General features: G+C 41.0%; 1 protein-coding gene across 1 annotated transcript in view; it reads left to right on the forward strand.

The window, feature by feature from the left end:
- Positions 1-23,899, forward strand: part of DGCR8 (DGCR8 microprocessor complex subunit) — a 64,241-nt gene that overhangs the window by 35,600 nt on the left and 4,742 nt on the right. The window contains exons 10-13 of the mRNA XM_073675769.1: positions 9,549-9,649; positions 15,104-15,210; positions 16,462-16,589; positions 20,739-20,852. Of these exons, the coding sequence (XP_073531870.1) occupies positions 9,549-9,649; positions 15,104-15,210; positions 16,462-16,589; positions 20,739-20,852 (450 nt within the window). The remainder of the gene's footprint in view (positions 1-9,548; positions 9,650-15,103; positions 15,211-16,461; positions 16,590-20,738; positions 20,853-23,899) is intronic.

Consider the following 23,899-nt stretch of genomic DNA (forward strand, 5'->3'; position numbering starts at 1 on the left):
TTAGTCAAAAATATTGGAATAATATGTTATGTAATGTAAGTGCACTAAAAAGCATATGGCCTAATTTAAATATGTAATAACAAAGGATAAAAAAACTTGAATAATACAGATAATGAAGTATGATGCAAACAAAAGTGCTCACCAAACACAGTATGATACCACCACCACAGAGAATTACTCCACAGCATCCTCCACACGCATGGTATGATGACCCTACTGTACCCACCTCAATCCCCCCGACAAAGAATGGTGACACCATCACAGTCGGATTCTCCAACTGTACTCCCCACGCAGCCCTCCATACAGTTTAATGGCCCCGCATAGTGCTCCATACAGTATAAGGGCCCCGCATAGTGCTCCATACAATATAAGGGCCCCGCATAGTGCTCCATACAATATAAGGGCCCAGCATAGTGCTCCATACAATATAAGGGCCCCGCACAGTGCTCCATACAGTATAAGGGCCCCGCACAGTGCTCCATACCGTATGTGGGCCCCGCACAGTGCTCCATACCGTATGTGGGCCCCGCACAGTGCTCCATACCGTATGTGGGCCCCGCACAGTGCTCCATACCGTATAGTGGGGCCCCGCACAGTGCTCCATACCGTATAGGGGGCCCCGCACAGTGCTCCATACCGTATAGTGGGCCCCGCACAGTGCTCCATACCGTATAGTGGGCCCCGCACAGTGCTCCATACCGTATAGTGGGCCCCGCACAGTGCTCCATACCGTATAGTGGGCCCCGCACAGTGCTCCATACCGTATAGTGGGCCCCGCACAGTGCTCCATACCGTATAGTGGGCCCCGCACAGTGCTCCATACCGTATAGTGGGCCCCGCACAGTGCTCCATACCGTATAGTGGGCCCCGCACAGTGCTCCATACAGTACTATGACACTTCTTTTTCCATCATTGTTTTCAACTATATCGACCTCTAGGATGCTGATATAGTTGAAAGTGCGATGTCGGGCAGGAAACACGCCTGGCATTGAGGGCCAAATATATCCGGGGGACCTGCCCAGCATCGCCGGCCATATATACTCATCCTGCGGGCCAGAGTTTGACATATGTAATGTAGAATAACCTAAATTAATGCATTCATTCCTGATCTGAGTGTGTCACAGGTTGCCATAAATTTGTACTAACAACATCTTCTGTCTCTCTAGGATTTGAAGTTACCTTAAAGGGGATATCCGGGACTTAAAAAAGAAAAAAAAATGTTCCTAAGCACGAACACACGCAGGTAGTTGCTACCTACCTCCTGTTGTGCCCGGCGCCGTTCTCCGCCTCCACAAAGCGGTCACAGACGTCTGCTGACATCACGTCAACAGAGCAGCAGTTTCTCTTCCTGTAATCCAGGGTGGGACTACTGCCATCATGCTGATTGACATCCCGCTTCTCCATCAGAATAACACCACTGTTCCCGCCCTGTCAACAGGAAGAGAAACTGCTGCTGAGTTAGAGATTCAGCTGCTTCCTGTTAGGAGCAGTAAATGACTGGTTCCAGGTACAACAGGCAGGTAGTAGTTGCTAACAGAGGCAACTAACGTGTTTGTTTTTTTTTTTAAGTCCCAGATATCCCCTTTAAATTCTAATATTTTCATGTCCTTGATGCTGTGATCGGGGCTACAAAAATGCTTGCCCACTTATAGATCTATCCAGTTTTATTGTGTTCTAATGAGAGTTTGTGCTTATTCTAAATGCTGTTCCTGACCACTCCAGTCAGACATTTGGTACATATAATTAAGTAGACCACATTAGGCGTGGTTCAAGTGAAGGTACCTGTGATCTTGTAATCCTGATGCGAGTTGGGAATCTTTACCTTGTCATTGGTCCATCATATATGGTCAAGTGGTACTTGATGTGCGTCCTAGATTTTCAGTTTGCCCATCTAAAGCCCTGAATAGAACTGAATTCTGTAGTGATATAGAAAACTGCTTCAGGAGTCTACACCTAAGGGAATATTTTCCTTATATAGAAGAATCTGGACCCATTCTGACTGAAGGCCGTGGGATCTTGACAGCCAAGAGGAGGTCACACTGGACATCTCCAACTGGGCGCAAATTACATTTGGATAAGTATATAGAGTCCTTCAGACATATAGTAAAATCCACTATCCTAGATACAAACCGGAGACAACCATCCAACATCAGTGCCAATGAGAGGAGGACCATACACTTGTTGAGAAACAATAAGGATTTAATCATTAAACCAACAGACAAGGATGAATGACACGCATCACTTCACAAAAATAGGGTCTAAACCAATGTAAAAATACTACAAGGAACTAAAAAAAGTTGGTCTCTTGTTTAAGCCATATCAGGTGTCCAAGGATAGAGACATTTTACATGCTTCCCAAAATCCTCAAATCTAAAAATCCTTTTAGGTGCTGGTACCTTTACTGGGTATATTTCTGGATGGGTAGGTGTTATTAAAACTTTGTAAATGATAAACCCAGCTACATTGGGTTTAAAAAGTCTACACACCCCTGTTAAAATGTCAATCCAAGAAGGCTCATTTCAGAACTTTTTCCACTTTTAATATTTCCCATAATCTGTACAAATTCATTGAGAAAAAAGACTGAAAAAATAATTTTGAGGTGGAAAATAAAAATAACACAACTAAAATAATGTGGGTGCATCAGTGTGAACACCCTCTCATAATTAGGTATGTGGTTTTGTTCAAAATTGGTAGAAGGTGTAATAAAATGTAACTTTTAATGAAAATATATTAAAATGACCACATGGCTCAGGTAGAAAATAGACAATGGACAAGAAAAAAAAAAAACAACAAACGACACACCTCAAAAAAGGTCACAGACACAACGGGGGAGGGTAAGCGTACCATAATATTACTGCCCCCTTACAATGTGGTAGTGATGTAAATATAAGTGAGAAAGGAACAATCTTTTCATTAAAACTTACATTTTATTACACCTTCTACCGTGCTAGATACACAATTACATGGTTGGTAGTCCTACTTTTATATTTTGTTCAGAATTGGCCAATTACATTTTAACTCGTATTAAATAGTAGTCCGTACACAGCTATAATTTTAAAGTGATTCTAGTTAACCCCATATAAAGTTTCTGTTCCAATAGGATTTTCCTAACATTTTCTTAGTTGCATTTACAGCAGACTCCATAGTCTGTAAATAGTTTACAACACAACAAAGATATCTGATTGTTGAAAGTTGTCAGAAGGGTACAAAAAAATGTTTTCAAGGCATTAGATATTCCATGAAACACTGAAGACTGTTATCAAGAAGTAGCTTAAATCTTGCCCAACAGTGTCATTAACTTGACATTCCTCAAAAGTTGATTGAAAAAAAAAAAAATTTGTCTGGGAGGCTGCCAAGAGGCCAATGCAACATTAAGGGAGACACTGTAATTTCTGGCAAGTATTGCGTTCGTACTGCATGTGACAACAAGATCCTTTATTATTTATACACTGTGTGCAGAATTATTAGGCAAGTTATATTTTAGAGGATTATTTTTATTATTGATCAACAACTATGTTCTCAATCAACGCAAAAGACTCATAAATATCCAAGCTTAATATTTTTGGAAGTTGGAGTGGGTTTTTTTTTAGATTTGGCTATCTTAGGAGGATATCTGTTTGTGCAGGTAACTATTACTGTGCAGAATTATTAGGCAACTTAATAAAAACCAAATATAATCCCATCTCACTTGTTTATTTTCACCAGGTAAACCAACATCAGTGCACAAATTTAGAAATAAACATTTCTGACATGCAAAAACAAAAACTCAAAGAATTAGTGATCAATATAGCCACCTTTCTTTATGATGACACTCAACAGCCTTCCATCCATAGATTCTGTCCGTTGCTTGATCTGTTTTCGATCAACATTGTGTTCAGCAGCCACCACAGCCTCCCAGACACTGTTCCGAGAGGTGTACTGTTTTCCCTCCCTGTAGATCTCACATTTTATGATGGACCACAGGTTCTCTATGGGGTTCAGATCAGGTGAACAAGGGGGCCATGTCATTATTTTTTCTTCTTTTAGACCTTTACTCGCCAGCCACGCTGTGGAGTAGTTGGATGCATGTGATGAAGCATTGTCCTGCATGAAAATCATATTTTTCTTGAACGATACTGACTTTTTCCTGTACCACTGCTTGAAGAAGTTGTCTTCCAGAAACTGGCAGTAGGTCTGGGAGTTGAGCTTCACTCCCTCCTCAACCCGAAAAGGTCCCACAAGTTCATCTTTGATGATACCATCCCATACCAGTACCTCACCTCCACCTTGCTGGCGTCTGAGTGGGAGTGGAGCTCTCTGCCCTTTACTGATCCAGCCTCTGGCCCATCCATCTGGCCCATCAAGAGTCACTCTCATTTCATCAGTCCATAAAACCTTTGAAAAATCAGTCTTAAGATATTTCTTGGCCCATTCTTGACGTTTTATCTTATGTTTCTTGTTCAAAGCTGGTCGTTTTTCAGCCTTCCTTACCTTGGCCATGTCCCTGAGTATCGCACACCTTGTGCTTTTTGATACTCCAGTAACGTTGCAGCTCTGAAATATGGCAAAACTGGTGGCGAATGGCATCTTGGCAGCTTCACGCTTGATTTTCCTCAATTCATGGGCAGTTATTTTGCGCCTTTTTTGGCCAACACGCTTCTTGCGGCCCTGTTGGCTATTTGCCATGAAACGCTTGATTGTTTGGTGATCACGCTTCAAAAGTTTGGAAATTTCAAGACTGCTGCATCCCTCTGCAAGACATCTCACAATTTTGGACTTTTCAGAGGCCGTCAAATCTCTCTTCTGACCCATTTTGCCAAAGGAAAGGAAGTTGCCTAATAATTAAGCACACCTTATATAGGGTGTTGATGTCATTAGTCAACACCCCTCCTCATTACAGAGATGCACATCACCAGATTTACTTAATTGGTAGTTGGCTCTCAAGCCTATGCAGCTTGGAGTAGGACAACATGTATAAAAAGTATCATGTGATCAAAATACTCATTTGCCTAATAATTCTGTACACAGTGTATATCTGGTATGTGTGGTAAGACGGAAGCCTTTTCTTACAAATAAAAACATACAAGCCAAACCATGTTTTGCCAAAACGTACACCAAGTCTGCCAAAAGCATGTGGGAAAACGTGTTATGGTCTAATGAGACCAAGGTTGAACTTATTGGCCATAATTCCAGAAAGTATGGTGCAAAGTCAGCATACTGCATTAGAAAAAGAACACCATACCCACAAAGCAGCATGGTGGAAGCAACATTATACTTAGGCTGTGTGCCCACCATGCGTTTTTCAAGCATTTTTGATGTGGAATTTCCACAGCGTAAACGCTTGCAAAGCGCTTGGTAATCCGTGCCCCATGATCCCCATTGAATAGCTGCATGTTCTGTGCCCATGCTGCGGAAATTTCCTTGCGGAAAAATCTGCAGCATGTTCATTTTTTGTGCGTTTCTGCATGCGGATTTGAGGTCCCAATGCATTTGAAAGACGCAAATCAAATCCGCATGTAAAAACGCGTGTAAAATCCGCAAGTGTTTTTACTGCTAAGAACTTGCAGAAACGTTGCAGAAATTTTCTGCTTCATTTCTGCATTGTGGGCACATACCCTTAGGGACTGTTTTTCAGCAGCTGGAATTGGAGTTTTTGTCAAAGTGGAGGGAATAAAGAGCCGTTCCAAGTATCAGTCAATTTTCGACAAAAAATTCATTTCACTGCTAAAAAGATGAAGAGGACTTTTAAGGTAAATAAACAAAAAGCAGCCTCACAGTGTCCTATTTATATGACTCAGTCCGTCTTACAATGTTCTGGGTCTCCAACCAGTAGCCGTGACTTACGGCTTCACATAAGAAAATAATTTTGGTGAGTCCCAAAAATAATTAAAATCCTCAATTTATTACAAAATAATTAAAAGATCATACAGGTTGGGAATACATCTCAACACTGAGATACAGATTCCTTATGATACATGGTATAAAAATAAATGGTTGATCAATAAACACATTCTGTTTTTTTGTTTTTTCCTCTCCTTCTGGTTTTCCTTGTGATTTAGCCTTGTAATTATGCTAATTATTCTCAAATGTGATTGATTGTCAACATATGTGTTTATTGATCAACGGTTGGTTACCATTTGTTTTTATACCATGTATCATAAGGAATCTATCTCGGTGAACAAGGGCTTTTTGCTATAAACACGTTGAGATGTATTCCCAACCTGTATGATCTTTTAATTATTTTGTAATAAATTGAGGATTTTAATTATTTTTGGGACTCCCCAAAATTTTCTGAAGAGGAATTTTAGTACAACGACCCTAAGCATACATTAACATCAACAAAAGAACAGCTTTGCTAGAAGATAAAAGTTTTTTAGGATGGCCCAGCCAGAGCCCAGACCTGAATCCAATTGAAAGTTTGTGGGTTGACCTGAAGACTGAGCAATACACAGGAAATGCCTTCGCTGTCTGACAGATTAACAGTGCTACTGCAAGGAAGAGTGTGCAAAGACTGTCAATTCTAGATTTGCCATGCTGATACTCCTACCCAAAAAGACCGAATGCTGTCATAAATTCAAAGGGTACTTCAATAAAGTATTAGTTTAAGGGCGTGCATATTCATGCAACAACGTTCTTTTAGTTTTATTTTTTCCGTTTCCACTTGAAAATATTGTTTTTCAATTGAATTATACAGCGTATGGGTGACATTAAAGGTGAAAAAGGTTCTGAAATGATCCTTCTTGGTATGATTTTTTTACATGACATAAATGTGGCATTTTAACAAGGGTGTGTAGTTCTTTTTTTTTGTTTGTTTTAGATCTGTGCTTTCTGTACACGACTGAACTATTGAATAAATTAGCATCAACAGGTCCTCTACCAGAGGGAACCATCCTAGCCACCAATCTTTGCATTCTAACATCACATACCAGCGTGAATTAAATGCCTGTAAAGTGTTCAAAGAAAATATAGGTATTGATGCTGATTCTCCTGTGAAACTTACAATGTTCATCCTCACCCATAATTATGTTGCATTTGGGAACAACATAAATTTACAGCAGACTGGTACTGCAATGGGAAGTAAAATGGTGCCACACTACACAACTTTTCATGACCAAGCTCGAAGGTGACTTTTTTTGTTCTCCTGCCCATCAGGCCGCTTTCCTATTACTGTTGCATTGACCATATTTTAATTATCTGGATTGAATCTGAGTAAAAACCAAAGACGTCCCATGAACACTTTTAATCAGTTTCATCCCACTATTAACTTGACACTCAACTACTCTTGTACTGAAATAAACATTCGGACACAATCCTCAAGATACAGAACAATATAATTAGAAACCTCCCTGTACCAGAAGCAGTTTGATTGTTTAACATACATTAAATAGAACAGATTTCAACACAAACACTATTGTACATAGTCGGGTCAGGGTCATTAGGTACAATCCGATATGTTCCAACCCTAGAGAGAGAGAGAGCAAAACACCTTTATGGCCTCTGAAAGCCCTTTTTGAATCAGGTCTACCATCCAAGAACAATTGAAGCCCAAATTGCAAGAGCCACCAGATTACCAAGGAATCCTCTCCTGCAATACAAAACTAAACAAAGAAAGGCACTTGGTACCTCTAAGTAACCTACAATCCAAATCTGGAATTGTTGAGGAAAAGTGCATGCGAACTACAACAATTAAAGGGAATATGTAAGCAGGTTTTTTCTATGTAATATGAGAATAAAATGATTTAGGGGCTCAGACCCTGATTTTAGTAGTGTATCACTTACTAGGCTGTGTGCCTAGTTCAATAAAATTAGTGTTTTATCAGTAGGAGACTATCACTACAGGACTAGGTTCTTTGTGCCTCCTAGTCAACTGCTCTGTGCATCCCTTTCCCCACCACTGATTAGCAGCCTTATGTCAACATGCAGTGTACACAATCTGCCAATAAGTGGTGTGGGTGAGGTTCTACAGGGCTCAATATTCAGAGCATTGCTACATAGGAGTATTCTCATCTCCAAGATCCCATCCCAATAATATAGTAGGGGTAATAATAATAATAACAATAATAATATTAGCAAATTCCTTCAATTATAATTGTAGTATAGTTTTTTTGATTCACTACGTCTCTTTCCTCATGTGCAGGCATTGCAGGACCTTAGGTATCCATGGTTACGACCACTAGCAACTAGCTGTCACTATATCAGTGGTTGTAACCATGGGATACCTAAGGTCCTGTAATGCCTGTACATGGGGAAAGAGACCTAGCGAATCAGAAAAACTATACATTTCTAATTGGAGCTATTTGCTAATAATAATATTATTACACCTACTACATGTTGGGATAGGATCTTGAAGGTGGGACTACCCCTTTAATGATACATTGCTGGAATCAGGGTCTCTGCCCCTATATCATGCTCCTCTCAGATGAGTTAAATCAAAGCATAGCCAAATAAATAAATTTGAAAAAAAAAAAGGAACTATAAAAAAAATATTTACATAAGAATTCACTTATAGACATAGCAAAAAGACAATGGTATGTACCAGCCAAGGTCACAGAATCTAATGCACAAACAGGGTGCAGCAGACCCCCTTAAAAAAAGGTGGCGGTAACAAAGCTGCAAAATACTAATAAAACAACCACTCACAACTTACCAGTTCGTGCAGGGGGTGATTGTTCAGTATTTTACTTTGTGTAGAGACTTGCAAGACAGTAAGGAACGTGGGTTTTGAGGTGCGTATTTTGGCAAAAATATCGACCAATACCTCATATTTTATATTTTTCTGCACACTTTATATCTTTTTTTTTTTTTTTTTTTTTTTTTTTTACAGGGTGCAGCCAGGTCAATGGTGATCTAGTAAACAAGGGGCCTGTCCCTCTGTGATTAGACTTATAGAGTGCCGGGCATGTAATAAGCTATTAGCTGGGCACTGTTCTATACACGTGTGTGTGACTTGAGCCCCTTTTTCAAGCCTCATCTGCGTGCAATTCTAATACTGGACAATCACCCCATCTGTGAACTGGTAGGTTGTGAGTGGTTGTTTTCAGTACTTTGCATCAGTGTTACCTCCACCTTTATTAAGGGGGTCTGCTGCATCCTGTTTGTGCAACAGATACTGTGACCTTGGCAAGTAAATACCATTGCCTTTTTGCTATGTCTATATTTGCTCTCTGATGAGGTAGCAAAAACCTTTTGGCAAATTCCCTTTAATACAAAAAACAAAAACATGACCGATTTTTACTCCATATGTCCCGACTCCCCTCTTCTGTGTTTTAGGCAGCTTCCGCATCCGAGAAGCATCATTGTCAGAAACTCCCTGTCCTCTCCAACAATAGGAATATTTCCCTGCAACCAGAACAGAATTAAACCTTGTCCATATATAATGATCACGGACAATATAAAGATTCTCAACTCGCATCAGGACTACAAGATTCCAGGTCCCTTCTGGGCCACCACACGTAATGTGGTCTAATTAGTTATATGTACCAAATGTCCAATTGGTGGTCCATTTTTATTAATGTTGTAATAGCTGACATATTTGGCTCCTTTATCCTGATCCCTGTTTTCTTTGTTAGTATTTCAACCACATCAGTATTGAGGATTCACGGGTGTATGAGCTCACCAATAAAGCTGGTCTGCTGTCACCATATCAGATTCTTCACGAGTGCCTTAAGAGGTTTGTATTTACCCCTGTAGCCCCCAGTCTGTTTTTACCTTTCCAACCAGGCCAAATTTCCAATTTTTTTATGTTTATGAAAATTTGACAAATTAGAATTTTGCAATTTTCAAGCTTTGAATTTTTATGCTCTTAAACCAAATGATTATAGAACATAAAATAAATAACATTTACTACATACCTACTTCACATCAGCATAATTTTTTAAATATAATTTTTTTTTGTTAGGAAGATAGAAAGGTTAAGTTATCTGCAATTTTTCATTTTTCCAACAAAATTTACAAAACCAATATTTTTAGGGATCACAGTTGAAGTGACTTTGGGTGGGCCTATGTGATGGAAAATAACCAAAAGTGACACCAACTGCACCCCTCAAAGTGCTCAAAACAACATCTAATACATTAACCCTTTGGGTGCTTCACAGGAATTAAAGCAATGTGTAAGGAAAAAAAATAACATTTAAATTTTTCTCACAAAAAGGTTCCTTTAGCCCCAAATTTTTCATTTTCACACGGGTAACAGGAGAAAATGGTCCGTACAATTTGTTGTGCAATTTCTCCTGAGTACACTGATATTCCATATGTAGTGGAAAACTACTGGTTGGATACACGGCAGGGCTCGTACTTTTGGAGCGCAAAAGTCGCTGAAATAGACGCCGTGTTGCATTTGCAGAGTCCCTGATGTGTCTAAACAGAAACTTCACCCCTCAAGGAAACCTATAGGTATGGTGAGCACCTTAAACCCACAGGTGCTTTACAGAATTTTATAAAATTGAACTGTGAAAATGAAAAGATATTCTTTCGTAAATATGTTGTTTTAGCACCAAATTTTTCATTTAACAAGGGTAACCGGAAAATATGGACCATATAATTTGTTGTGCAATCTGTCCTGAGTACACAGATACCTCAGGAAAGCTGCGGTTTGGGCACACTGAAGGGAAGGCGCGCCAATTGAATTCTCGAGCGCTATTTTGGCTGAAATAGATTGCGGATGTCATGTCACATTTGAACAGCCCCTGACAAGTCAAAAAAGCAGAAACCCTTGTGAAGAATATTGTAGACCTAATCCCATGTCAGTCATTGTGCCCTGATTGGCGGGGGATTATACAGATCTACAGTGTACAGCTGTAATCCGACATGTCTGCAGCTAAAGAAGAAGGGAGGGGGCTGAGAGACAGTGAGTGACAAAACCTCCACCAGCTAGCTGTGAGCTGCTACAGGAAGACCCCCTGGAGATCCCAGCCATGTGGCCGTCCCTTTGTGTCAGACAATTATAATATTCCCATACCTCAGTATTGAATTATATGTCCCAGTTATTCATAACTTAGATTTTCGAGATTCCAAGAGAATGGTTAATGTCACTCTGGCTTCCAGCACAGTCTAGCGCGTAGGGATAGGGAGATACCCGGCACAGCCTTTTGGAAACCCCTAGGGCCACTGTATTTGGTCTCCATGCGTAGCAGGGGCCCGGCTGGATCCGATGACACCAGAACCGGCTCCCTAGGACCGTCCATTAAGGATGTTTAACCCATTTTAATTTGTGGAGTTTTTAGCTGAGAGAGACCAGGGGTGGAGATTTAGGTCTAGCCAGGGGGCAGGAGGGGGAGTGACCCACAGGGGTTAAGAGCTCTAGCAGCCATAGTTCAGGGTCTTTTTCCTGGGAGGTCGCGACAATACATCATGTAGAAGAAGTCCCACAACAAAGGGGACCACAAGCCTCCCATTTGACAGCCCCTCCCCTGTAAGCCAGGCCTTCCATCTGACTGGTAACTGACTCTTAATAACTGTTTATATCTTTTGTGCCACTACTTTTGTGTTTGCATCTCTGACCATTATGTATGTGTAACTCTTATGTATATAGTGTATTGTCTAGTGTGCCCTTAAGGCTATTAAATATTTAATTTAACCTTGGGCTGCTCTTTTATCTCGATCCACAAACTCCCACATCTGTTGTTCGGTCCAACGAACACGCTCCTGGGCTGGTTTCTGGCCCAATATAATCCCCCGGTCCTAGCAGGAATTATATCTAATAGAAACCGGTGGCAGCTCTACCAGGCCGACAAGGTTCTGCTTCACTGGGGCTAGTGAAGGGACCTCTCAGCCTGTCATGGGTGTGAGTGAGTGTGGTGCCACGTCAGTGACTGAGTGGGCCACCTCTTTTCACTCCCGGTGCCTTCCTGTACCCGTGTGGACAGGGGGTGTCTGTGTAGAACTGTACCAATCTGACCTTGCGCGTCCCTGAGGAAGTGTGGAAGGACAGATCCGTATCACATGATCCGTCTGACCTAAGTGTGATGTCAGGCTGGTGGCGAGGTGTGGATCCTTCACAAGTGGTGGCAGCGGTGGGATTCTACGGGGTCTCCCTGGTGCCATTCATCACAACCCCCATTAGTGACTGACCCCATTTTGGAAACTTCACCTCTTGCAAATTCATCTAGGGTTGTACTGAGCATTTTTAACAGTCAGGCGATTCACAGACTTGTATAACATTGGGCTGAGTAAATGGAAAATTACCATTTTTTTCCATTAAAAAGTTGCTTTTGCCCCAAGTTTTTAACTTTCAAAAGGGATAATAGGAGAAAATAAACTGTAAAATTTGTTACACAATATCTAAGTATGCCAATGCCCCATACATGGTCAAAAAACACTTTTAAGGCACAGTGCAAAGCTCAGACGGGAAGAAGCGCCATATTGCAGTTCAGGTTTACTGAAATGGCTTAAGGGTGCCATGTCACATTGGAAGAGCCCCTGAGTTGCCTGAACAGCGGAACCCCTCCATAAGTGACCCAATTTTTCAAACTACACCTCTCAATCTAAGGTGATCATATTAACACCATGGTTGTGTCACCAAATTTTATACCATTGGGCAGTGAAGAAAAAAAGATTACATTTTTACAACAAAAATGTTGTTTTAGCCCCAGATTTTACATTTTCACACGAGGAAAGGGGTAAAAATGGCACCAAAATATGTCAAACAAGTTCTTCTGAACGTGGCAATACCCCATATGTGGCTGTACAGTACTGCTTAGCCATACGGTGAGACTCTGGAGGGATGTAGCGCTATTTGACTCTTGGAGAACAAATTATCATAGAATAGTTTGCGAACTCCATATACAGAGCCCCTAAGTACCAGAAGAGCAGAATCCTCCCTCTGGTGACCCCATTTTGGAAATTACACCCCTTTGGGAATTTATCTACAGGTGTAGTGACGATTTTGACTCCATGGGTGTTTTTCAGAAACAAGCAGCATTAGATGTTGCTCAGTGAAAATTGCAAATCTGCTGTTGTAGTGCCCATACATTATTGTGCCCAGCTCGTGCTTCTAGAGGCATGCACCCAAAAATTAAGAGGGCTTATGTGGACGCTAAATGTGGTTTAGACACACTGGGGCTCAGAAGGGAAGAAGGGCATTTGGATTTTAGAGCACATAATTTGCTGGATTACTTTTGGGGACATAGGAGCCATAGCGCTTTTCCAGACCCTTTCTGCTACTATGGAAGGCCCCTGTATTTCCATTGACAGATGATGGACCTGAGTGGTGTTTTTTTTTTCTGGATTGATTTGAAGCTTTTACTGGGAACAGTTTACATAACATTTTGGATCACATTTTATCCTTTGCTGTCCGCTGAGCACTTCTCCAAATGACGTGTTTCAGATGAAACTGCAAAGGGATCCGGTCACTATAATGAGGCAGCAGAGTTACTCTGTACTCCGTCTGGCCTCTGTTCAGCGTTTTCCTTTTCAGAAGTCATAGGCCAGACGGCGTCCACCGTGCCTCCATCTGCCTCATTATAGGGAATCTTCCGCCGGAGTTTTCGTCTGAATAACTTATTTCAAAGATTTACACGGAAACCCCGGTGTAAGCGCTCAGCATAGAGAGCGAGATAAATGTGAGCCGTGTCTTACTGCGATCTTTGGGAGGCAGAATAAACAAATCAGCAGCAGGTGAAGAATTGGTTTTATTTATGTTTTACTCCGTTCCTTGTGCGGTATAAGTGAGGAGACAGATTTATTCTTCGGGTCGGTGCAATTACAGCGATACAAGATTTATATTGTTTTTTTATGTTTGGATGCTGTCACACACTAAAAAACTATTCTTTTACAAAACAGTGTTTACATCGCCATGTTTTGAGTGCTATAACTTTTCTATATTTTGGCCGACAGTCATGTAAGGGCTTGTTTTCTGCAGGACGAGTTGACATTTTTATTGGTACCATTTTCGGGCACATAGCATTTTTTTCTTTCTATTCTGATTTTTGAAAGAAATTAACAAAAACCAGCAATTCAGGAACTGTTATTTTTACCACGGCATTAAAAGAAAAAAAAGAGACCTTTATTCTTCTGGTCAATACGATTACAACAATATCACATTTATATAATTTTCTTTTATGTTTTACCGCTTATACACAATAAAAACTATTTTTTTAGAAAAAAAAATTGTTCTTGCAATCCTATATTCTGAGAGCTGTAACTTTTTTTTATTTCTGCGCTGACTGAGCTGTATGGCGACTTGTCTTTTGCGGGTCAAAATGACGTGTTCAGTTTTATACCAATTTTATTTACAATAGACTTTTTGATCTCGTTTTATTCCACTTTGTTTGATGGTATGATGAAAAAGCAGTTTTTTGCCAGTTTTTATATTTTGTACTGTGTTCACTTTTACTGAAGGGGTTAACTAGTGTCAGTTTTATAGATAGGGTCGTTCTGGACGCTGCGATACCATATGTGAATTTTTCTTTGTTTTTACATAAATATTCATATTTATGGGCATATTTTTTAAATTTATTTTTTTTTGCGCTTTATTTTTTTAAATATTTTTATTATCTTTTTTTAAGCTTTATTTTTTTCACTTTCTTAGTCTCTCTATGGGACTTTAACTTTTTTTTACTGTGATCGCTGGTATAATCTCTTGCAATGCACCAGCATTGCAATACATTATACCTGTTTGTGCTGCACTGATAAATCGCCTTTTAGACCATGTTCCTGGCTGAATCTGAGGTTGTCATTTGGCCTCGGGTTGCCATAGCAACAATGGGGGTCCCTGCACTAATGTCCCGGGGGCGCCGATCAGAGGAGAGAGGGTGCGCCCTCCCTCCCCCCGCCTTCTAAATACTGCGATTGCTGTTAATCTCAGAATTTAGGGGGTTAAACAGCCCAGGGTGGTGCAGGCACTGCTCCTGGCAGTGACAGCAGGGTCTCTGCTATCTATGCTAGCCCCGGGGGGCGATCGTACAGGCAACACTCCTGTGTCGGCACGATTGCCAGGACGTACTGATACGTCCATTTGCAGAAACGCATTGAAAAATAGAACGTACTGGTATGTTCAATCTCGGGAAGGGGTTAAGTCAAGCGGTTTAGAAGGAGCATCTGAAAAATGCTCACAAGATTGTTTTTCAGCCTCTGCAATAAAATTGTTAGATGGACTGGTAAATTATGTTGTCTTTTACCATTTTAGAAACCATGGAATGGGAGACACGTCTATTAAGTTCGAAGTCATTCCTGGAAAGAACCAGAAGAGTGAATATGTGATGACTTGTGGAAAACACACTGTGAGAGGCTGGTGTGAGTTTTCTGAGTTTCTAATCCTTACCCCTATGCTTGCTCAATTACACGTTTTAACTTCTACCTTACATCATAAAATGGCAGCAGGCCTCTAACATGGCACTGGGTCATGGCAAAAACTTCTTTCTTGCATGAGCAAGCAAAATTTTCTACTGATGCAGCACTTCTTCTTGTTTGGCTTTTTAGGGCGTTAATTAGCTTTATCAATATTACAACCCCTTTCGCCTTTATCAAGATGGATGTGCTTATTCCCTAATACTATATATATACAGAGGTGGTCCCAATGAAATTACTTTAAACCCCTTACACCTTTGTTGTGTTATTGAATAATAAACTTGGTGAAAAGAGGATTTCGCTCTCAAGTTGAAACCCCTCTCTACTTCACATATAACTGTACCAGTGCCCATCTAAAACTTAAAGGGAATATTTCACTAGGATTAACCCTCTTAAGCCATCTGCATAGGCATGTAGGTCATAGGAAGCTGAATAAAATGATACCTTGAAATCTGTAACTGATGTCTTACTCCAGAGAAATCTACATTTTCTTAATATGTGAATGAGCTGTTAAGATCTATGGGCCAGACACTGATCTGCATGAGAATCGGCCTATTTTAAATAAGGGGATCGTTACTAGTGTGAGACATTTAACTAACACAGAACAGTAGAACTGAACTTTGTCTCCTATCAAACACGTCTGCAGCTCTCACAGCTCTGCTGTATTGCAACACTGACTGCCTATCACATGGAAGCTGAAGCACTACAAGAATGCTATCCTGTGTCAGCTATAATTGCACAGAGCTCTGCAGGGAGATCAAAAGAGCAGACAGCAGTCATTAAATGTCTCACACTGGTAATGCCTCTCTTACATTTAAAATAAGCTCTGGAGGCAGATTCTCAGGCAGATCAGTGTTCGGCCCATAAATCTTAACAGCTCATTTCATACAAGACAAACTTAGATTTCTCTGGAATAAGACCTCAGATATCGAGGTATAATTTTATTCATGACCTGCATGCCCATATAGATGGCTTAGGAGGGTTGATCCTACTGACAGATTCCCTTTAAAGAGAACCTGTCAAAAGGGGCGAGGTTTTTTTTTCTGCTGTTCATGGGTATTCTGTTTTGTTTTTGTTTGTTTAATCCTCCATACGGTTCCAGAGATATGGGAGGATTTTATAAATAATAATTTAAAAAAAGTCCTCTTTAATGTTTTTCTGCCTTTCCTCATAAACAATCATTTGTATTTATCGTAGGCAAAAATAAAAGGGTTGGAAAACAGTTGGCATCACAAAAAATTCTTCAACTCCTTCATCCCCATGTAAAAAACTGGGGCTCCCTTCTACGTATGTACGGAAGGGAGAGCACTAAAATGGTGAAACAGGTGAGTCTTTATATTATGTAGATATACAGTCATGGCCAAAAGTGTTTGCAAACTTGAAATTGTTCCAGAAAATGAAGTATTTCTCCCAGAAAATCAATGCAATTACACATGTTTTGTTATACACATGTTTATTTCCTTTGGGTGCATTGGAACAACACACAAAAAAGACAAATTGGACATAATTTCACACAAAACCCCAAAAATGGGCCAGACAAAATTGTTGGCACCCTCAACTTAATATTTGGTTGCACACCCTTTGGAATAAATAACTGCAGTCAATCGCTTCCTATAACCATCAACAAGCTTCTTACACCTCTCAACTGGAATTTTTACCAATTTTCTCTTGCAAACTGCTCCAGGTCTCTCATATTTGAAGGGTGTCTTCTCCCAACAGCAATTTTAAGACCTATCCACAGGTGTTAAATTGGAATTAGATCCGGACTTATTGCTGACCACTTAAGAACTCTCCAGCGTTTTGTTTCCATCCATTTAGGGGGTTCATGAAGTATGTTTGGGGTCATTGTCCTGCTGGAAAACTCATGACCTGGGACGCAAACCCAGCTTTCTGACACTGGGCACTACACTGTGTGCAGAATTATTAGGCAAGTTGTATTTTAGAGGATTATTTTTATTATTGATCAACAACTATGTTCTCAATCAACCCAAAACACTCATAAATATCCAAGCTTAATATTTTTGGAAGTTGGAGTGGGCTTTTTTTCGATTTGGCTATCTTAGGAGGATATCTGTTTGTGCAGGTAACTATTAATGTGCAGAATTATTAGGCAACTTAATAAAAACCAAATATAATCCCATCTCGCTTGTTTATTTTCACCAGGTAAACCAATATCCGTGCACAAAATTTAGAAATAAACATTTCTGACATGCAAAAACAAAAAATATTAGTGATCAATATAGCCACCTTTCTTTATGATGACACTGAGCAGCCTTCCATCCATAGATTCTGTCAGTTGCTTGATTTGTTTTCGATCAACATTGCGTCTTAAGTCTTAAGATATTTCTTGTCCCATTCTTGACGTTTTATCTTATGTTTCTTGTTCAAATGTGGTCGTTTTTTCAGCCTTCCTTACCTTGGCCATGTCCCTGAGTATCGCACACCTTGTGCTTTTTGATACTCCAGTAACGTTACAGCTCTGAAATATGGCAAAACTGGTGGGGAATGGCATCTTGGCAGCTTCACGCTTGATTTTCCTCAATTCATGGGCAGTTATTTTGCGCCTTTTTTGGCCAGCACGCTTCTTGCGACCCTATTGGCTATTTGCCATGAAACGCTTGAATGTTCGGTGATCACCCTTCAAAAGTTTGGAAATTTCAAGACTGCTGCATCCTTCTGCAAGACATCTCACAATTTTGGACCTTTCAGAGCCCGTCAAATCTCTCTTCTGACCCATTTTGCCAAAGGAAAGGAATTTGCCTAATAATTAAGCACACCTTATATAGGGTGTTGATGTCATTAGTCAACACCCCTCCTCATTACAGAGATGCACATCACTAGATTTACTTAATTGGTAGTTGGCTCTCAAGCCTATGCAGCTTGGAGTAGGACAATATGTACAAAAAGTATCAAAGTGATCAAAATACGCATTTGCCTAATAATTCTGCACGCGGTGTACATTGCGACCCAAAATCCTTTGGTAATCTTCAGATTTCATGATGCCTTGCACACAGTCAAGGCACCCAGTGCCCGAGGCATCAAAACAACCCCAAAAAATCTTTGAACCTCCACCATATTTGACTGTACGAGGGGCGATCCAAAAGTAATGATAATCGGTTATTTCTATTGCACACAGAAATTAAAATAAAATGTTTTCTTCTCTCTTAGGTACCCACTAGTCCAGGGAAAAAAAATCACTTAAATAGGCCACGATTCCCGGGAGCTACATTCATTTGAATAGGAACTGCCGAGGATAAGATCAAAATGGAAAAAAACGAGCTCAGAGCTGTCATCAAATACCTCTGCTTGAAAAAAATGACTACCAAAGACATACACAGCGACTTGGTGGAAACATTGGGGGACTTTTCTCCTCCATATTCCACAGTTGCACGCTGGGCCAAGGAATTTAAGCTGGGAAGAACATCGACGGAAGATGAACATCGTGAAGGACGCCCATCTACGTCCCTCAATGAAGAAAGCGTGAAAAAAGTTGAAGTTGTATTGGCCGATCGAAGAGTGACTATCAGGCATGTAGCTGAGGTCACAGGGATCTCATATGACAGTATTCAAAGAATCCTTGCAAAAGAATTGCATATATGAAAGGTCTCGGCGCGTTGGGTGCCAAAAATGTTAACCGACGAGCAACAGAAGAAACGAGTTGACATTTCAATAGCAAATCTTGAAAAGTTCCAAGCAGACAAGGAGAATTTTTTGTCACGTTTTTTTGACCATGGACAAGACCTGGATCCACCACTTTGATCCCGAAACGAAACAACAATCGATGACATGGAAACGAGCCAACGAACCGACGCCGAAGAAATTCAAAGTGTCAAGCTCAGCAGGGAAGGTTATGGCGTCCGTTTTTTGGGACGCTGAAGGAATTATTATGGTGGACTATTTGGAGAAGGGAGCCGGTATTACGGGCTCCTACTACTCAGAACAAATAAGAAGATTGCGGGAGGCAATCAAGGAGAAAAGGTGCGGCAAACTGCGGGCTGGAGTGCTGTCTCACCAAGATAACGCGCCGGCTCACAAAGCTGCAGTTGCCATGGCTACCATTCAAGAAGCGGGCTTTGAACTGGTGGAACACCCCCCCCTATTCGCCAGACCTAGCCCCCAGTGACTTCTTTCTCTTTCCTCGGCTCAAGGAACACCTCCGGGGCAAGAAATTCGATGACAATAGCGACGTGATAACCGCTGTTGGGGATTTTTTTGAGGGTCGAGATCCGGAATTTTTTTCGACGGGAATTCTACGTTTAGAAAAGAGATGGACTTGTTAGGAGACTATGTAGAAAAATATATATATTTTTTTGACTATATTCATTGTGTTTAGTATTGATTATCATTACTTTTGGATCGCCCCTCTTAGGTACTGTTCTTTTTTTGTGGGTCTCATTCTGGTTTTCAGTAAACATAATGATGTGTTTTACCAAAAAGCTGTATCTTGCACTCATCTGTCCAAAAGACGCTTTCCCAGAATGATTTTTGTTGACTCACGTACATTTTGGCAAACTGAAGTCTAGCTTTTATATGTCTCTGTCAGCCGTTAGATCCTCCTGGGTTTCCTGCCATAGCGTTTCATTTCCTTCAAATGTTGATGGATAGTTCGCGCTGATACTGATGCATCCTGAGCTTGCACTACATATTGAATTTCTTTGTAACTTGATTGGGGCTGCTTATCCACCATCTGGCCTATCCTGCGTGGCATGCTTTCATCAATTTGTCTGTGCTGTCCACGTCAAGGGATATTGGCTACAGTGCCATGGGTTGTAAACTTCTTGATTATGTTGCGCACCATGGACAAAGGAACATCAAGATCTCTGGTGATGGACTTGTAACTTTGAAATTTGTTGATATTTTTCAACTATTTTGGTTCTCAAGTCCTCAGACAGTTCTCTTTTTATTTTTTGTTCTTCTTGCTTACTGTGACACAATGCAAAGATTGAGTCAACTTCTCCCCTTTTTATTTAGTTTTAGGTGTGATTTTCATATTTCCCCACACCTGTTACTTGCCACAGGTGAGTGTGAACGAGCATCGCATGCTTGAAACAAAGTTGTTTACCCACAATTGGAAATTGGAAAAGTGTCAACTATTTTGTCCTGCCCATTTTTGGGGTTTTGTGTGAAATTATGTCCAGTTTGCTTTTTTTTTTATTTTTTTTATGTTCCAATACACACAAAGGAAATAAACATGTATAACAAAACGTGTGTAATTGCAATAATTTTCTGTGAGAATTTCAAGGGTGCTAACAAGTTCAGTCTTACGCCTTACTTTAAAACCTCAGTACTTTCCTTTTTATTAGTGCAGCCAAATTAGTGCTAAGTTCTTTCATGTTTCCTAAAGGAATGTAACTTCTTCCAGCGTTTGTTAACTGCTATGTGCTTATTTAAAGGAAATATCATAAACTATTTCAGTAGAGTTGAATGAAGAATGATTTTGCTTTTATTGATAGTTTTGTTCTGTCTTGTGCTAGGAAACCTCAGATAAAAGTGTAATAGAACTACATCAGTATGCCAAAAAGAACAAGCCAAATCTTCATATTCTAAATAAGCTGCAGGATGAAATGCAAAAGCTGGCACAAGAAAGGGTGAGTGGTAATCTAAGCTATAGATACAAATGACCCCTTCTTTATTCAGTAGAAGTCCAAGTGCATGCAGTCTTTGTCTTCAATTCATTGGTGTAGTATCTACAATCAGCAATTGCAATGTATCTAGCATGGTGAGCTTGGATGATGGCTTTTCATCTAAGCCACCGACTCTGCCTCTCCTAATACATCTTGTTGGACATCTGGACTCTGCTCCTCTGTCTTTCTCAGTTTGGGCATCAAGTTGCATTTTTGCAGTGTTGCTCTTCGAGAATAGGTTTTTTAAAGTCAAATTCTGCCAAGGTGCTTGTAATAGTTGGTGACAGGGTTTTAGTGATGGCATGTTGCTAGGGTAGCCCATTCTAAAAATGAAGGCGCTGCATAACTGGCTTACTGTTATGGCCTTTTCTACTTTTTTCCTGTACAGTGATCCTCCTGAACATCAGCTGTCAATGGTAAGGGTGCATGAGGGGTCATAGGAGCTGTCTTCCTGCTTACTTGAGTCTTGAGAACATCTGGGGGTCTTGCAGCTGGACTTGGAGGTGTTTATGTGACAATTTGCATTCACATAAGAATCTGAGATTGCCTGGGCACGAGATAAATGTAGTATAGTAGAACTAAAAATTGAAATCTTGCAATTTTCACACTGGTCACTGGGGCTTTTATAGATTTTAACTTTGTTTCAGGTAATAACAAATGTACATTCTTTAGTTTCATAGTCTTAAGGTTGACAGTAGACTTAAAGCACCACTCCAGTAGGGGGTTCAAGGCTGGAGTGGCGTTTTAAGTCTAAGCCCCCTGCCCCAGGTCATATACTCAACCTTTGGAGTCTTTGCAGTTCTTTCTGTGCCGCTCCCGTTTCCTGTGCCATTTTGTGAGCGCAGCTTCTGACTGGACGGAAGTCAGATGCTACGTCACAAGCTCTCAATGCAAGTCTGAAAGTCAGAACGAAGCTCTCATATACTTGTATTTGTGCAGCTCCATTAAATACTGGAGCTGCAAGCAGGTCAATTTTCGCCGGAGGCCGACAGGAGTAGCGGCGAAAACGGATGAAAACGCCGGAAGGTGAGTATTAGACAGGGGACAAGGGACTTACATTTAAAGCACCACTCCAGCGGTGCAATAAAAAAGAAAAAAACTATAGCCTAACATGTTGATCCAGAAAGTCACAATGAAGAGACTGTTGCTATCTTATGTATTAAAGCCTCTAATGAGCATGCTCCTAGGTGATTGTCAAGGGAGGAGGAGGGTCATCTGTGACATCACCTATTGTTGGTGGATCCTGTGTTATCAATGGTATATAGAGGTGTTACCTGTCATTGTAATCCTGCCTCTGCTGATGATGAAACTGCTGTAAACTCTTCCTGAAAGGACAGGAGGCACAAGTCTAAAAAAATAAACTGTGAAAATGTCAAGATCTTTGATTTTTAATAAAGATAATAAAATGAAAAAGCAAAATGACAAATTTTAGAAAATACCTGCAACATTAAAACCGAATTTAAATAATAGGTGTCTTGATGATAGGTTCCATTTAAGTGAAATGGAATCTGTCACCAGAAAAACACTTAACCTGCAGATATGGAGTTAATCTGCAGGTTAATGGCGTTACCAACCTGCCTGCACATAGCCAAACACTGCAGGGAGAAAATGAACTTTATTCCTCCCGGCAGCTTTCTGGTTTCAGTCATGTCGGTGGTTCCGGCGCCAGTTCAATCACCGCTCTGAGAATCAGCTGTCCCTAATGTAGAGCCAGTGTCAGTCAGGGCCGGAGGGGCAGCTACAGGTATTCTCAGAGCAGTGACTGAAACTGGTTCCAGGTTCCTTTTTAAGATGAGATTGCTTTAACCCCTTTACAGCCTGGGACGTTTTAGTACGCACCAGGCTGTAACCCCCGGTTCAGTGAGGGCTCCAGCGGTGAGCCCGCACTGAACCAGGCACATGTCAGCTGATTCTTACAGCTGACATGTGCCCGCAACAGCTGCGGGTGGAATCACGATCCACCCGCGCTGTTTACATGTTAAATGCCGCTGTCAATCTCTGACAGCAGCATTTAACATCGCCGAAACACGTCACTTACCCCGCCCATCGGTCACCCCGTCACGTGATCGTGTGTCACTGATGGGTGGGCATGACAACCCTGGGTCTGCAGCAGACTCCAGTGTTTGTCATGAGCTGATCGCTATGAGCGCCACCTAGTGGTCGGCGCTCATAGCACAGGAGTATTTCTGCTACATGGAGGTGATCTGCTGATCACCTCTATGTAGCAGAGGCGATCGGACAGTTGCTGCTTCTAATCTCCTATGAAGACTATAGAAGCATGCAAAAAGTGAAAAAAAATGTTTAAAAATATTAAAAAAAAAAAAATAAAAGTTTAAATCACCCCCTTTTGCCCCATTCAAACTAAAATACCCCCACATAAACATATTTGGTATCGCCGCGTTCAGAATCGCCCGATCAATATAAAAAAAACGAATCGAAAATCCTAAGGTTGTGTGCCCACGATGCCTTTTTTTTAAGCGTTTCCGCAGCGGCAGAAACGCTTAAAAAATGCATGGTAGAAGGCCTGCCATGTTCCCCAATGATAATCTGCATGTGCTGTGCACATGCTGCGGAAATTTCCGCTGCGGATTATCATTGCGGAAAAAAACGCAGCACTACCAATTATTTTGCGGAAGTGCTGCCTTATCGTCGCCATTGACTTGCATTAGAACGCATGGATTCCGCTTCACTAGATAAGGACATGCAGAATACACGCGTTCCAATGTGCGGATGGTACCCAGGTCTAGAGGAGAGGAAACTCTCCTCCGGACCCGGGTACCATAGAAACTGTGAGAAAAAAAGAATAAAATAAAAAATAAAGATTATATTTACCTTCTGACGGCCCCCGCTGAACTCGTCCTTTCATGCCGGCAGCTAGCAATGGACTGGAGGACCTGCGCTGACGTCATGGTTATGTGACGGGTCACGCGACGCTGACGTCGGCAGGTCCTTCAGTGTACCGATGCCGGCAGCCAGGACAGAGGGAAGCAAGACTGCGGGGGCCATCAGAA

Source organism: Phyllobates terribilis, unplaced genomic scaffold (assembly GCF_046119375.1).
Source record: "Phyllobates terribilis strain yellow unplaced genomic scaffold, ASM4611937v1 Scaffold_1__5_contigs__length_1240528914, whole genome shotgun sequence".
Taxonomy (NCBI): Eukaryota; Metazoa; Chordata; class Amphibia; order Anura; family Dendrobatidae; genus Phyllobates; species Phyllobates terribilis.